General features: G+C 46.3%; 1 protein-coding gene and 1 long non-coding RNA gene across 4 annotated transcripts in view; one reads left to right on the forward strand and one right to left on the reverse strand.

The window, feature by feature from the left end:
• Positions 1-13,591, forward strand: part of LOC101077958 (teneurin-3-like) — a 126,887-nt gene that overhangs the window by 91,994 nt on the left and 21,302 nt on the right. For all 3 annotated transcript variants that reach the window (XM_029851464.1, XM_029851467.1, XM_029851465.1), the window contains 12 exons: positions 2,338-2,605; positions 3,312-3,485; positions 4,860-4,924; positions 5,770-5,889; positions 6,750-6,833; positions 7,007-7,131; positions 8,047-8,302; positions 8,700-8,801; positions 9,892-10,086; positions 10,797-10,997; positions 11,182-11,367; positions 12,209-12,235. In XM_029851464.1, coding sequence (XP_029707324.1) covers positions 2,338-2,605; positions 3,312-3,485; positions 4,860-4,924; positions 5,770-5,889; positions 6,750-6,833; positions 7,007-7,131; positions 8,047-8,302; positions 8,700-8,801; positions 9,892-10,086; positions 10,797-10,997; positions 11,182-11,367; positions 12,209-12,235 — 1,803 coding nt within the window. The remainder of the gene's footprint in view (positions 1-2,337; positions 2,606-3,311; positions 3,486-4,859; positions 4,925-5,769; positions 5,890-6,749; positions 6,834-7,006; positions 7,132-8,046; positions 8,303-8,699; positions 8,802-9,891; positions 10,087-10,796; positions 10,998-11,181; positions 11,368-12,208; positions 12,236-13,591) is intronic.
• On the reverse strand, positions 1,327-2,317 carry LOC115253370 (uncharacterized). Its single transcript, XR_003891707.1, has 2 exons — positions 1,763-2,317; positions 1,327-1,670 (listed from the first exon to the last, which is right to left on the reverse strand). It is a non-coding gene; the product is annotated as an uncharacterized lncRNA (long non-coding RNA).

The raw sequence follows: 13,591 nt of genomic DNA on the forward strand, positions 1-13,591 counted from the left end.
GGGTCAGTGTTGGCATTTTAACTGCTGACCTATTTGTCTGAATGAAGAGCACTCTCTTTGTCTGACGGACACACACATCCAGCGGTCAACTTGACGTGGCTTCACCGCGCCTGTCCCTATGACAATCAAACGTCATTTATTTATGACATTTATTGTTGAAATATATAATAAAAATATAGGGATTTTAGAAGAAAGTTGTATTTTAGCTCCTATTGTGTGGTTTTCACATGTTCCCCATTATTCCCCTGTGTGTGTGTGCGTGTGTGTGTGTGTGTGTGTGTGCCTGTGCATGCTGCAGCGAGGCACATCATTGTGTGGCTGCCTACAGCACTCCAGGGTGTATCACTTCATTTTCAATCCGTGCGATCAGTGCTGACACAGGAAGAATTTGATGAAAAGAAACGAAGTTCAATCGAAGGAACTCTTTGTAGGCTCAGTGTTCTTGTCACTCCGTGCTGCCAAGCTCCTTTTTTAAGAGCCTGGTTGTGCTCGGGCCTCTGTAGAGTTGATGGCCGATGCAGATTGAGGGAATAGTGCTCGGCTCGGCTTTCGATCCAATGGGGAAACCTTTTCTAGTGGCTCCAGTGGATCACAAATGAACTGAAGTGAACCAGTAATATATGTGCTCTATTTACATTAACCAGAGCATGCCCCCCCCCCTCCCCAAACATGCAACAATGGCAAGAAAAACCTTTTAAAAGGAAGAAACCCTGACCAGGACCAGGCTCCTGCTGGTGGACTGCTGGGTGAAGGAGTCGGGTTAAGGATGGGAGGGATGGAAATGCAAATATGTAATTGTTATGGTTTGTTACCCTGAAGATAAAGAATTGAAAGGGTGTCAGTGTGCACCCTCTGAGTTAACAGACCTACAGATCAATACAGAGAGAAAGAGAACTTAGTGGAGCTCCATAAATAACCCTGAAATCTGCGAAAAATGATCTGAACAGCATAGAACTATCCCTTTAATCCCAGGAACATGCTCAATCTCTTTGTGTGTGTTTGTGTGTGTGTGTGTGTGTGTGTGTGTATGTGGGTGTGTGTATGGGTGGGGGGGGGGCAATTCCATCTGGATAACCTTGGCGGTGTTCATGTCTGTCAGTTTATGATGGAACCCATGACCTTCTCCATTTAACTGTTCATCACATTCGGTAATTAATCCCAGTATTTGGCAGATCTCCACGGATACTTTCAGGATTGGATTTACTCTAATCATTGTAACGTGCATTTAAATTTACACATAGTCATCTCCAATTTAAGAGAAAATGCAGAAAACATGTAAAATGACAAATACGCTAATATTAAAAAAAACAGCCTCAAAATCGACAGTTATTTTAATGAATTTATCGTGAAATATCTGTATTAAAATAATTGTATCCACCACGATAGCAAATTAAGCATCAAGTATTGATACCACTAATTAAGAACATTTTTAGGATTCACTTTTTGCCTTTCGACAGAGTTTATGTAAGACCGTAAACAAAAGGATAAAGGTTGATATGAGACTGGGAGAAAGTAAATGGGAAAAGCAGTGACGCAGAGAAAAGTGCTGTGTGGGGCAGAGAGATCCGATGGAATACTGTAAACAGCTCTGTCGTCCCTTATTCTAAAGATGTAAATCTTGAAGCTGAGGGGGTCAGCGAGGCCGCGGGACAGCGTGCAGCTCTGGAAGCCTGCAGATAGGAAGAAAAAGAGATTCATAGTGTACATTTTCAATATGATGCCCTGCGTTGATATTTTATATATAATAATTAGATGCATTCACCTGCTCAGAATGTCAAGCTAACACGCTCTCAACACAGCGTAACTCCCAGTCAGTGGTGCCTCTGGGACCTCACGCTACTTAGAATGCAGTGATTGTGAATTTCACCTGCTGTTGTGCAAATTGGGCTGACAGCAATTGCCGAAGGCAGGGAATTATCAAGACGGCGCCGATTCTGGAATAGTTTTGCAGATGTTCCCCTTTCCACACCCTTTCTCTGAGTCTTGGCTAGGTTTTCCCTCACCACTGGTGGTAACATGGGGTGGTATCTACAGCCCACAGAGGTTGCTAGGTAGCGCGGCGCATCCATATGAGCAGCAAGCAAACATTTTTCTGTGTGTTCAAAGACAGTGTCAAGAGCATGGAGGAGGAAAACAAATATATAATTCCACAGTAATTGTTCCAGACATGTTAACAACGTCTGAATATGTAAATGAGTCTGCTCTTATAAGCAGGAGGAACCTTTGAAGGTTCCCTCTGTAGGTACCTGAATTGATTGTTCAAAACTGACAGAAATGTGACAATAACCACCGTATGTTAATGAGAATTATCGATGTGCTGCTACCTTCTGTTGACAGAGCAACTCTCCAACCACCAAGGATCTATCTTGTGCCCAGTACCACACCACCACCACCAGCAGCCTTCAATTACAGCCCTGAACCAGGCTCTAGGCTCCACACTCCATGTTGGCCAGTCGCTGAATCCGGCTCCGCCGCTACCTCCTGCTACGGGAAGTCCGGCCTCTGTGGCTGGCCAGTTACCAGTGGAGGTGCAGACCACACCGCCCGACAGTGTCCCACTGCAAGACAGTTGGGTGCTCGGCAGCAATGTGCCTCTGGAGACGAGGTAAAACGAGCCCTCTTCTTAATTTCTAACCTATTCAAATGTGTTGTCAGTGTTGGGGCGAATCGCTAAATTAGCCCTAGTTAGCGTACTCCTGTTGGCATCCATATCGATGTCTCATCGCTCGGTCCAACAGAAAAGAAAAGACGTGTGGTCAAGTTGGGTGCAGCGGTTGTTGAAGGAGCCTCTGAGACTGAAAATGAAAAGAGGATTCCCGGATACTCCTGTCCTTATTGAAGGTTGCGGGAAAAACGTCTTGATTTCTCTCTCAAGAGGCTGTAATTGGGTTGAACTTCTTTCTGCTCATAGGTGAGGGAAGAGATGGTTCCACAGAGCTCTGAGCCTCCGTTAGCCTGGATACTCTGCTGAAAAGGAATGCAGAGCTGTCCATTGTCTTCTATTAATGATGAATCATATACGGGTGTAGGCGGTTGTCCTGAACTTGCTGAGCTGCCATTTCTTTTTCCAGCTTCAGTGTTTTCATATGCGTCTATTTTCTTTTTTTTGTAGTCTAATAACTAAATGCTGAGCTGAAGCTGCTGGTCTGCATGTATACGGATATTAAAGTCTCCTATTCTAATGATTTTCGCTGCTAACAGATCGTCCCAATAGCATCTTTGCAAAGCCATCATGAATACTTGTTGTCAACCTGTTCCTGCTGCCACTATAAAGCTATTTTAAGACAATAATTCTGCTGTGTTTCTCTCAGGCACTTTCTTTTTAAGACAGGGACAGGCACCACTCCCCTTTTCTCCACTGCAACCCCTGGTTACACCATGGCAACGGGCTCCGTGTACTCGCCACCAACCAGGCCGCTGCCAAGGAATACGTTGTCTCGATCCACCTTCAAGTTCAAGAAATCCTCCAAGTACTGCTCATGGAGGTAAAAATTGGAATATATACAATACGTGTGCGTTAATGAGTCGAGCCTCCAGTTATCTTGGTTTGATTCTACAAGCTTTACACACATGGGTTTGAGGTCCTTCTAACTCTGCAGATCCTGTCAAGATCCGTCAGTTTAGATGGGGACCATCAGTTGACAGGCTGTAGTACTTGCCCAGCTCTGCTTTAAGTCCTTTGTTTTAGGTTCAGGTGGGTTTCAAAGTGTCCTTGACTGAGGCTTTAAAGCCCAAATGGCTCATCCTTTTTAGCCTCATTTTCTAGACTGCTCAGTTGGGTTGGAAAGCCAGTTTCTTTCATGATTCTTCCATCCCAGAATCATGGAGGTCACCTTCTAACAACCTCAGCAGCAGAAATGTCGCCAAACCTGGTCCCAGTCCAGTGTGGGAGCACTGGGGAGCTTCTTTAGCCCTCACTGGGTTCTGACTCGTGATCATGTCCAATCAGTTGAAATTTGCCGCAGATGGATTTCAGTCTGGAGAAATAGAGCTAAAGCTAAATTTCAGAAAAGAGGATATTAAATACGGCAAAAATGTATAAAAAGCCATATTAAAAAATGTAAAAACTAGTTGTGATGACCAGAACGGAGGAAGAAAGAAATGATAGCAAACCTGAACACAGCCTTCTGGTCTCATTACGTGCTTTGCAGTAGATCGTTATGTCACTGGTCTTTGGGAAACCAAGACATAACACGGGCTGCCCCCCACTCTTCCCACTCCCGAGAGAGGCCGGCAGCACAGAGATCAATGTACAAAAGCAGTTTAATTAGCTTCACAGGAGAGCGGTGCCAACATAACAAAGACATAAAAAAACCCCACTTCAATGGAGACCTAAAAAAAAGGAGACAAAAGACAGGTTTCTAACCTGCGCTGCTAACCTGGAAACAGAAGAAAAGGTGATAAACAAGGTGTCCTATTAAAGGTTTGTTCGGTGCTCAGTATTTATAGTGAAGTTATATTTAGACATGCATCCAGCTGGGGTTTAAACGGCGGCCGTGTCACCAGCTGCTCAGTCACAGGTCAGATATCAGAGAGCTGGCCAATCCCAAACACAACACGACAGGCTGGCCTTTGGCCCACAGCGACAGCTTCTTATTCTGTCAGGGGGCAGGGAAAACAGGCAAATATGACCCAGCGGCCCCACACCGAGGCTTTTCTGCACCCTCCTCATGGCATTTCTCCTCAGGATCCAGTGGTTTTTATGGTCATAAAAGCCCACATGAGATAGCAATAAATCAATATCCAACACAGCTGATACAGCTGTTTGTGTGTTTGTTTTTAAATTTTGTTTGCTGTGAATCTTTGAGAGGGTCAACTAAAAAAGGACAAGTAACACAAGTCTTTGGTTTTCTGAACAGGTGTATGGCTGTGAGTGCAGTGGGCCTGTCCGTGCTGCTCTCGCTCCTGCTGTGTTACTGCATAGGTGAGAGTTCACACACACACACACACACGCACACACACTTCTCTAATTAATTATAACACTGGCTGTGTGTAGACATAAATCGCTGCCTTTTTGGGAAGACTGTTCATCTTATTCTATCCACGGTTGATTGTTAATAGATACATTTTTTTCTGATTTAAAAAAAATGATTATTACAATTAGAGTAACTTGAAAATCAGATGTTAGCCAACAGTTCAGTGGAGCTAATGGGTAACTGGGGGCACCACAGTGGAACAGGAACTGATGCTGGTCCAAAGTTATCATTACTAAATTGCTTTCAGGAATTGATAAATGAGGGGGAAAATGAATTTTAATGTGGAAATTTGTTCTTAAAACGAAGGTCAGCAATTGTGACTAATCACCCCTGGTTGGATATCCCAATACAAATTCTAGGCCAGATTACGAGCAGTTCAACCTGGGGAGAGGGCCTATCAGCACGCCTGGTGCCTGCATCTGGCTCCATCCAGAGGGGATGTTTTGCGCCATCCTCCTTAAGGATTTAAATATCATTTAAACGTGCGCCTGTGGCGTTGTTTCTACCTGTGACAGGGTTCCTTTTTTCACAGCTTCATTTTAAATGGACTAAACAGCATTTGAAAAACAGTCCAACATACAGAACGAATTCAAAACAGAGCCAATATACTAATCTAATTTAGGCTAGAACAAGAATCCGACTCCAAGGCTATTCCAGGGAAAGACAATCAAGACGTGCGTCATAATCGGAAAAAAACGCTTGCTTTTGTCAGTGTTGACTCTCGAGTGTCCAGGGTTTGCAGGAATGATCTCCGTCCCTCCTTTTTTCTCCACTTCTTCCTCTTTCCCTGCAGCAATGCACCTGTTTGGTCTCAACTGGCAGCTTCAGGATCACGAGTCTTACGGGCCGTTTGAAAACGGTGGCGGGGCAAGAGACACGACTCCGAACACCTTTGTGGTGTCCACAGACAATAGTGAGTGAACGCTATCGAAGTTGCCCTTAATCTTTCACATTTTGGAGCTTCTCCAAAGCACTCAGAACACAGTTAGTTCCAAATGAATGAAGCCTTTGCTCAACTGATTTGACATCAAGTCCTGGAATTGAGCGTCTGCGGCCATTTTGGCGAGCAGCGGTTTGTGCTTCCATGGCTGAGGTCGATAAAAGGCCGTGAGATATAGAGGTGGCAACACATGGAAAAGTGGACTGTACTGACTGTAGGATTTAGGAATACCGAGTCTTTAAGGCCTCATGGACAAACCAACTTTAAGTGGGTGCAAGACCTCCAATTTTTCCATCTTAAGGAGACACCCGTTGTCATTTCAGAGGTAAACAAACAAACAAACAAACCTTGACCTCAGTGTGTCCCACTGCTGCCTGTTTGCTTCCTCTTAACGTTTCCTGTTGTACGCTGGACAAATTAGTTTCAGACAAAATGTCTTTTAAGCCTGGAATCCGGCTCTGCCTTTAAGTGGGAAATATTTGGAGGCTTCTCGGTTATTTATCTGGGAACTGGGGCATTTTTTCCAGCTATAATATCTCTCGCTCCCTCGTCATGCACGGATGGACTCAGGGTGGGAATTATTTTATCTTCCACGATGGAAATGAGAACAATCTCACCCATCATTTTTCCCATGTGATGCAGTTAGTAACACAGCACCTTTCCCCCATTTTTGAAACTATTAAAACAAAAGAACAGAACACAAGTGCGGCGTCGTGCATGCAGCCGCTCTTCTCAGGTGTCCCCAAATCCCACAATGCACCGCTCCGCTACATCACCCTTTTGAGCCCTTCACGGGAAAGAATTTTGAAACACTTACTGAAATCTTTGCACAGGTAAATGGTTTCTTCTGGAGAATAACACGATCGACACTGGGGAGGTGGACGTGGGGAGACGAGCCATGCAAGTGATACCACCAGGTCAGTCTCTCTCTTTAAAACGTATTAAAAATCATGTAAATAAATCATTTTTTTTGGCTATGATTTACTGTGTCCTGGGGCTTATAGTATCAGTCCAAAAAAAGAATAAAGAGCATTTATCTTTTTTATTAAATCTTGTATCATTAATAATGAGGATTTCATCTCTCTCCAAGGGGTTTTTTGGAGGTCTCAGTTATATATCGACCAGCCACTCTTTTTAAAATTCAACATCTCCCTGGAGAAGGATGCGCTTGTTGGCGTGTATGGACGCAAAGGTCTAGCACCTTCTCACACACAGGTTGGTTCCAAGAAAGTGCATGTGTGGATTTACAGTTGTTGTCAATATCAGAACCCGAGACAAAGTCCGGTTATATTTAATTACTCACAGACAAGACAACCGCGAATAGAGAGAAAATGACTTTAGATCCAGGGATGGAGTCAAATCTAGAGAGGAACCATGGAGTTGAACTAATGTTTCCACAAAGGTTGGCTTCTTCTACGCTAACAAATGACAGTCTGTTAGCAGTGTCGGCTCAGGTTAGCAGCGTTTGTAGAGATGGAGCTTTCATTCATAGAGAGAGAGGAGGACAGGGGCTGAATTCAGAACAGAAAGGAAGGAAACATGATGCTGTGTATCTGATTAAGACGTGAGAAGAAACACCTGTCTTTTCTATCCAAGAAAAAGCTGGAGAGAAATTAGCAACCAATATCGAGACAATTCACCCCTGCTGCATTAATAAACCCCTCAGATTATCAGCCTCCTCTCCTCTCCTCTCCTCTCCTCTCCTCTCCTCTCCTCTCCTCTCCTCTCCTCTCCTCTCCTCTCCTCTACCCTCCTCTCCTCCTCTACCCTCCTCTCTCCTCTCCTCTCCTCTCCTCTCCTCTCCTCTACCCTCCTCTCCTCTCCTCTCCTCTCCTCTCCTCTCCTCTCCTCTCCTCTCCTCTCCTCTCCTCTACCCTCCTCTCCTCTCCTCTCCTCTCCTCTCCTCTCCTCTACCCTCCTCTCCTCTCCTCCTCTACCCTCCTCTCTCCTCTCCTCTCCTCTCCTCTCCTCTCCTCTCCTCTCCTCTCCTCTCCTCTCCTCTCCTCTCCTCTCCTCTCCTCCTCTACCCTCCTCTCTCCTATCCTCTCCTCTCCTCTCCTCTCCTCCTCCTTGTTATGAAAAAAATGGTGAAAGTTTTTTGTTTGCTTTTGTTTGTTTTTTGTCTTCCAGTATGATTTTGTGTCGTTACTGGACAGTAACCGGCTCGTTTCCAAAGAGAAACGAGCGCTCAGTGATGCGGATCTATGGTACGTGCACCCAGTTCACGCACACAGCAGTGACTTCACGGTAGGAGCTCGGCACGCACGCTCAGTGAGCGTGCACGAGGCGAGCTTCATTCAGTACCTGGACACGGGAATCTGGCATCTGGCATTTTATAACGACGGACGGAATACAGAGCAGGTCACTTACAATACAATCATAATAGGTGAGAGCCTGCAGCACACATTATTGGATGGATGGATGGATGGATGGATGGATGGATGGATGGACGGATGGACGGATGGATGGATGGACTATTTACTATTGTTACTATTGTAACTAGGGAAGGATGACAGGCAGTAGAAATGACCATGAAGGATTGTGCACCCTCAACATAAGGCCAGGGGGGTCACCACACGTGCACACACAAACATCCCAGCCCCACACCCAATTAGCAAGGCTAGTCTGCCCTTGCTTCCACATCCTGCTGATATATGTGTGTGTGTGTGTGTGTGTGTTTCCTTTCTTCGGTTCAGTTTTTGTGACTATAAATGTGGATAAATTGTAGCCTGATTATTGTCATTAATCCAACGTCTCACACGCGCACTCTCTGCTTCTCAAAGAATCTATTATGGAGTGTCCTCAGAATTGTCATGGGAATGGAAATTGCCTCTCAGGGATATGCCACTGTTTCCCAGGGTTTCTGGGGCCTGACTGCTCTCGAGGTAAAAACACGCACGCAGACCCGATCCTGCCAGACAGGTGTTATTGTTACCCAGGCACTTAGCGGGACCACTCGTTAACGTTAGCATCCGCTCGCTGTCACTGCCTTGAGTAGGTGTTAGGTTTGTGATTAAATTGATCATTCCTCCGTTCGTTAAATGAGTCTCTTCTCCTTTTCACTGAGCAATTTAAAAATCCCATCAGATCTCAATAGTGTAAACAGTTTGCCACCTTATTAAAAAAGAATTCTTGCAGCGACATCTTTGCTCAGTGCTTAGTTTTGACATCAATTACAGCCTCCAGTTTTGTTGGCATTATTTCACACCTGGATTTGAACCTTCAGCCCTCTTTAAGTGCCTGGGTGCTCTGGTTTGTTTCTGATTCCCAGCTGCAGCAAAAGCATCGCCGCGGCACAAAGATGCCCCGCCGTGCTTTGCTGTTATGCCCAATTTCCACCGAACGCGTCGGTTCCGCGCATAGCTAGTTCTAGTCCGTAGCTGCATCTGCAGAGCGAGCGCCGCGGCGTGCCTCAGGAGCGTCCCGGAAGGCCAGGTCTATTTTTCCGGGTCTATTTTCCCCGTCTGTGCTTCCACTAGATGTCCGTCCACGTCACTCAGACACAATCTAGCAAACGGAAACTCTTGTTTTTTTATAATCACATCCACATAATCACATCGTTTATCATTTCAGGTACATTCGAATGCGTTTTAATTGCTTGATCGCGTGGGAGTAGTCGCAGTTCTCGCGTGGTTTTGCGGCGGCCTCCAGTGGGCGAGGGTACGTGCCCTCGGTCGCCCCCTCATTCGCAGCGACAGACGCTTCTCGTGAAAGTTGGCCGTCAGGACGGTGTCGGGCCTGGTTTCCTTCAGGATGCGTAGAAACATTACCACAAAGTTCCATCTTGTTTCTCACTGGAGACGCCCGAAACTCCATCTGGAGGCTGTCCCGGCGTCCTTTACTAAGGAGAGACGTCGGTCTACACTGTCTACTGTCAGGAAGCTGGTTGGGAAGACTGATTACCAGCCCCTCTGGTCACATTAGGAGCTTCCCTCCACTTTAGTGGTTGAAGTGTTTTACTGCTTTGTGTTCCAGTGGCCTGTCCAGTTCTTTGCAATGGTAACGGCCAGTACTCGCACGGCCGCTGCCAGTGCTACAGCGGGTGGAAAGGTATGGAATGTGATGTACCAGCCAACCAGTGCATTGACATTCACTGTGGAGGACACGGGATCTGCTTAATGGGTGCCTGCATTTGTAATACTGGTTACAAGGGTGACAACTGTGAAGAAGGTAAAGTTGGTTACTTGTTTCCTTATTATATTATATATATATATTTATATATATACTGTACATTTGGCTTCTTTTAACAGTCAATAGCGAGACTGTTTCTTAACTGAGACTTTAAATGATAGAAATGATCAACAGGAACACACTCATGCTTTGTAATTGATTGTTAAATGTCATCAGTGATGATTTAACTTGCCTGCATTGATGCACCAGCCGAAATTCCAGGGAATTACGCTTATCGTTAACCATACATACAGATCAGGAATAACATTATGACCACTGAGAGGTGAAGTGAAACACTGAAAAAGGGGAAAGAGTAAGGAAGAGCGTTGAGCCGATGCACTTGTGGAGCGAAGGCCGGCCCGGGTGGTGCGAGCCAACAGACGAGCTCCAGTAGCTCAAAATGCTAACAGCACGTGAATAAGGAGCAATAGAAGAAGACGTTACGTTCTCGTGGAGGCTCCTACTTCAACCTTTAAGGGATCTTGCTGCCAACATCTTGGTTCCAGACAAAGCAGCACACCTTCACACCTCACGAGTCCATTCTTTGACTAGTCAGCGCTGTTTTTGCAATGGGACCAACACAGCAGTAGTCAGGCGTTCGTAATGTTACGCCTCATATGTGGAGCAGTGTTTTAAAACAAGTTAGTTAGCTAGCTAATGTATGTGAAGCGATGCTTAACACTGTCTCTTTTCTTTCACCTGTCCGTCAGTGGACTGCATAGACCCCAGCTGCTCATCCCACGGCCTGTGCATCAACGGCGAGTGTCACTGTCAGCCCAGCTGGGGCGGCGCTAACTGTGAGATTGCCAAGGCCGTGTGTCCGGACCAGTGTTCTGGTCACGGCACGTACAACACAGACACCAGCACTTGCACGTGCAACCAGAACTGGACTGGACCTGACTGCTCTATTGGTTTGTCATTTTTAACCTTTTGTATAACAGCGTTACTCTAGAGCTTTTTTTTATTATGGTTTCTGCAATACGCACGTGTTGTTTGTGTTGTTTGTGTTGTTTATATTGGAGGACAGCCAATAGGAACTACCGGTTTCGTACAAACCCTTTTTTTCCTTTTTTCCCCGACCTAATTCTTCAACAGAGGACTGTGATGTGAACTGTGGTAACCACGGTATATGCTACAGCGGTGTGTGTCGCTGTGAGGAAGGCTGGAGCGGAACGCTGTGTGAGCAGAAGTCCTGCCATCCGCTGTGCAGCAAGAATGGAGTCTGCAAGGAGGGAAAGTGTGAGTGTGACCAAGGATGGACGGGAGAGCACTGCAACATTGGTGAGTTGCCAAGACCACGAGCACACACGTGCACACTGACACATAAGGCAGACATGGACATATTATCCACCAAGAAGACTGGGGGAGACGCAGTGTTCTCAGATCAAACATGACCTCACAAGAGGTCGATCGGAGACGAGTTGGTATTTTTAGCAGCGATCCGGCTAACACACATGCTAATGGCTACTCATGTGATGACGTTTAATGTTAGAGTTTACATTTCCTGAACTTCTGTTGATTGACAGCGCCGTTGAAATTGTTTTCCACTGCTGAACTTTGAGATAATACAGTGTTAGAAAACATTAATAGGTGCATCCTGTCAGTGGGTGTCTGATTTTAGCCACTAAAAATAGTTTTGGAGCCTTCCTGCTCGGCGCTCTCTCATTGGCTGTAGCCGTTGGTGTCGGGCAGATCAGAACTCCTGTCGCCTGTTGTATCGACTCCACACGTTGAGGATCGGGGTTGGGCGCCTTTATTCTGCCCCCCCAAACGTCCGGGGTAGCAAATCGGAGGCTAAACCTCCCCAAGTGTTGCCCCAGCTAAAGGGAAGCACGTGCAACGTGGAAAGGCACTGAACCGGATGCTTCTTTCTTATTTTGCATAACTCCAGATGTTTATTTTCACCTACAGTTTTGGAATGTTTACGATTGTTAAATATATCAATGATTTATCATCAGCTGAAATAACAATGCCCCCTTAATGAGACCTTTCTGATTATTATAGAGCTAAAAAGTGCACAAACACCGTAGATCCATAATGGTTCCCGCATTCAACCTTCTGACCTCACCGCCTACTTTCCGTAACTGTTCTTTCTTTTTTCTTTCTGTCTTTCCTTCTTAAGCACACAGTCCGGACATTAGAGTGAAAGGTACTGTAGTCTTTTCTCCCTCCCGTTTTTGTCTTAGATGTAAGATATAGAAAACTATATGGTGACCACAATGACGCAAATATGGATAGACTTCGGAAACACTCATGCTGAAACGTCTTTGCAAGTCATCGGTAGCATTAATCAGGCACTCGCCAGGCAGGGGCGGACCTCATTTTGTTTATTTTTACCATGTACATTTAAATTCAACATGCTTTTAAAAGGTTTTCACCCTTTGCAAACTTCTGTCCAAGCGGAGAGGAGACCGTGGACTCCGTCCTGCCGCTTGTGTCCGAGGTGTTTTGCTTTCTGTCACTCCGCTCAGCCCGGGACTATAGGCGAGGGTGAGTCGGGAGCTTTATGAAGCCAACAGAACCACATCATCTGCAGAGCACAGACCCAATCCTGAGGCCGCCCAGCTTGACCCTTCACACCTGGGACGTACCTAGAAAATCGGACGTGTCGGACCCCCTCAGGAATACCCAAGGGACATGGTAGACCGCCCTTTTCAGTTCCACAAAGCACATGTAGACTTGTGGGTCAAACCCACACGCTCCCTTCAGCCTCCCCACTGAGGGACTTCAGCTGTGAAGCATCCAGAGCTGTGAGGAGCTCCAGGAGGACCTCATAGACCCCAGGGCCTTGGCCCCACAGTGCTTTATAACCACCTGGACCCTGGAGAGCCCCATGTTCCATGACCCTGTTTCCTCACTGGGACTGAGAACTTCCACGGACTCGCAACATTCCGAGCTGAGGTCAGCATCACCCCATTCCCGCCCCACACAGTGTTGCTGCTTCCCCCTCCTCACCTACCAGATGCTGGACCAGAATCTCCTAACCACCCAAGAGCTGTTCCCCGTGACCTCACACAACTCCAACTCCTTTTAGCTGTACCTGGACGTTGAACTTTGCCATCCTTTATGGGATTACCACTCTGAAATCTCTGAAGAAGAGAGCCAGAGAACACCGGAAAAACAGCTCGCATCATCTCGCTAATGCCGTAAATTCATGAATGGCCCCCAGCCGGCCCCGTGTTGGACACGCCTGGTGGGCGAGCTGGGTTTTTTTTCCCCCAGCGGGCTGTAACGTGGCGTAGATGTCTGTGAAAGGGGGGAGATAGACTGTGACAATCTCAGCCGTCGCTTCTATCGGTTCCGGAGTGGCGCGGTCCGAGATAGCGCAGTTTCATTACCGTAGGGTGATTATTGGAGATGAGGTCGCTGATGGAACAAGCAGGAGAGTTTTCTAACTGCTGCAACACCGATAAGTGAGGTGGACGCACTTTTTTTTAGCTTCTTTTCGCTAAAGGAAAATAAACTACAAACCGACTAATTGGCTGGATATCGCCGTCGTCTTCCT

This window comes from Takifugu rubripes, chromosome 17, assembly GCF_901000725.2.
Source record: "Takifugu rubripes chromosome 17, fTakRub1.2, whole genome shotgun sequence".
Classification (NCBI taxonomy): domain Eukaryota; kingdom Metazoa; phylum Chordata; class Actinopteri; order Tetraodontiformes; family Tetraodontidae; genus Takifugu; species Takifugu rubripes.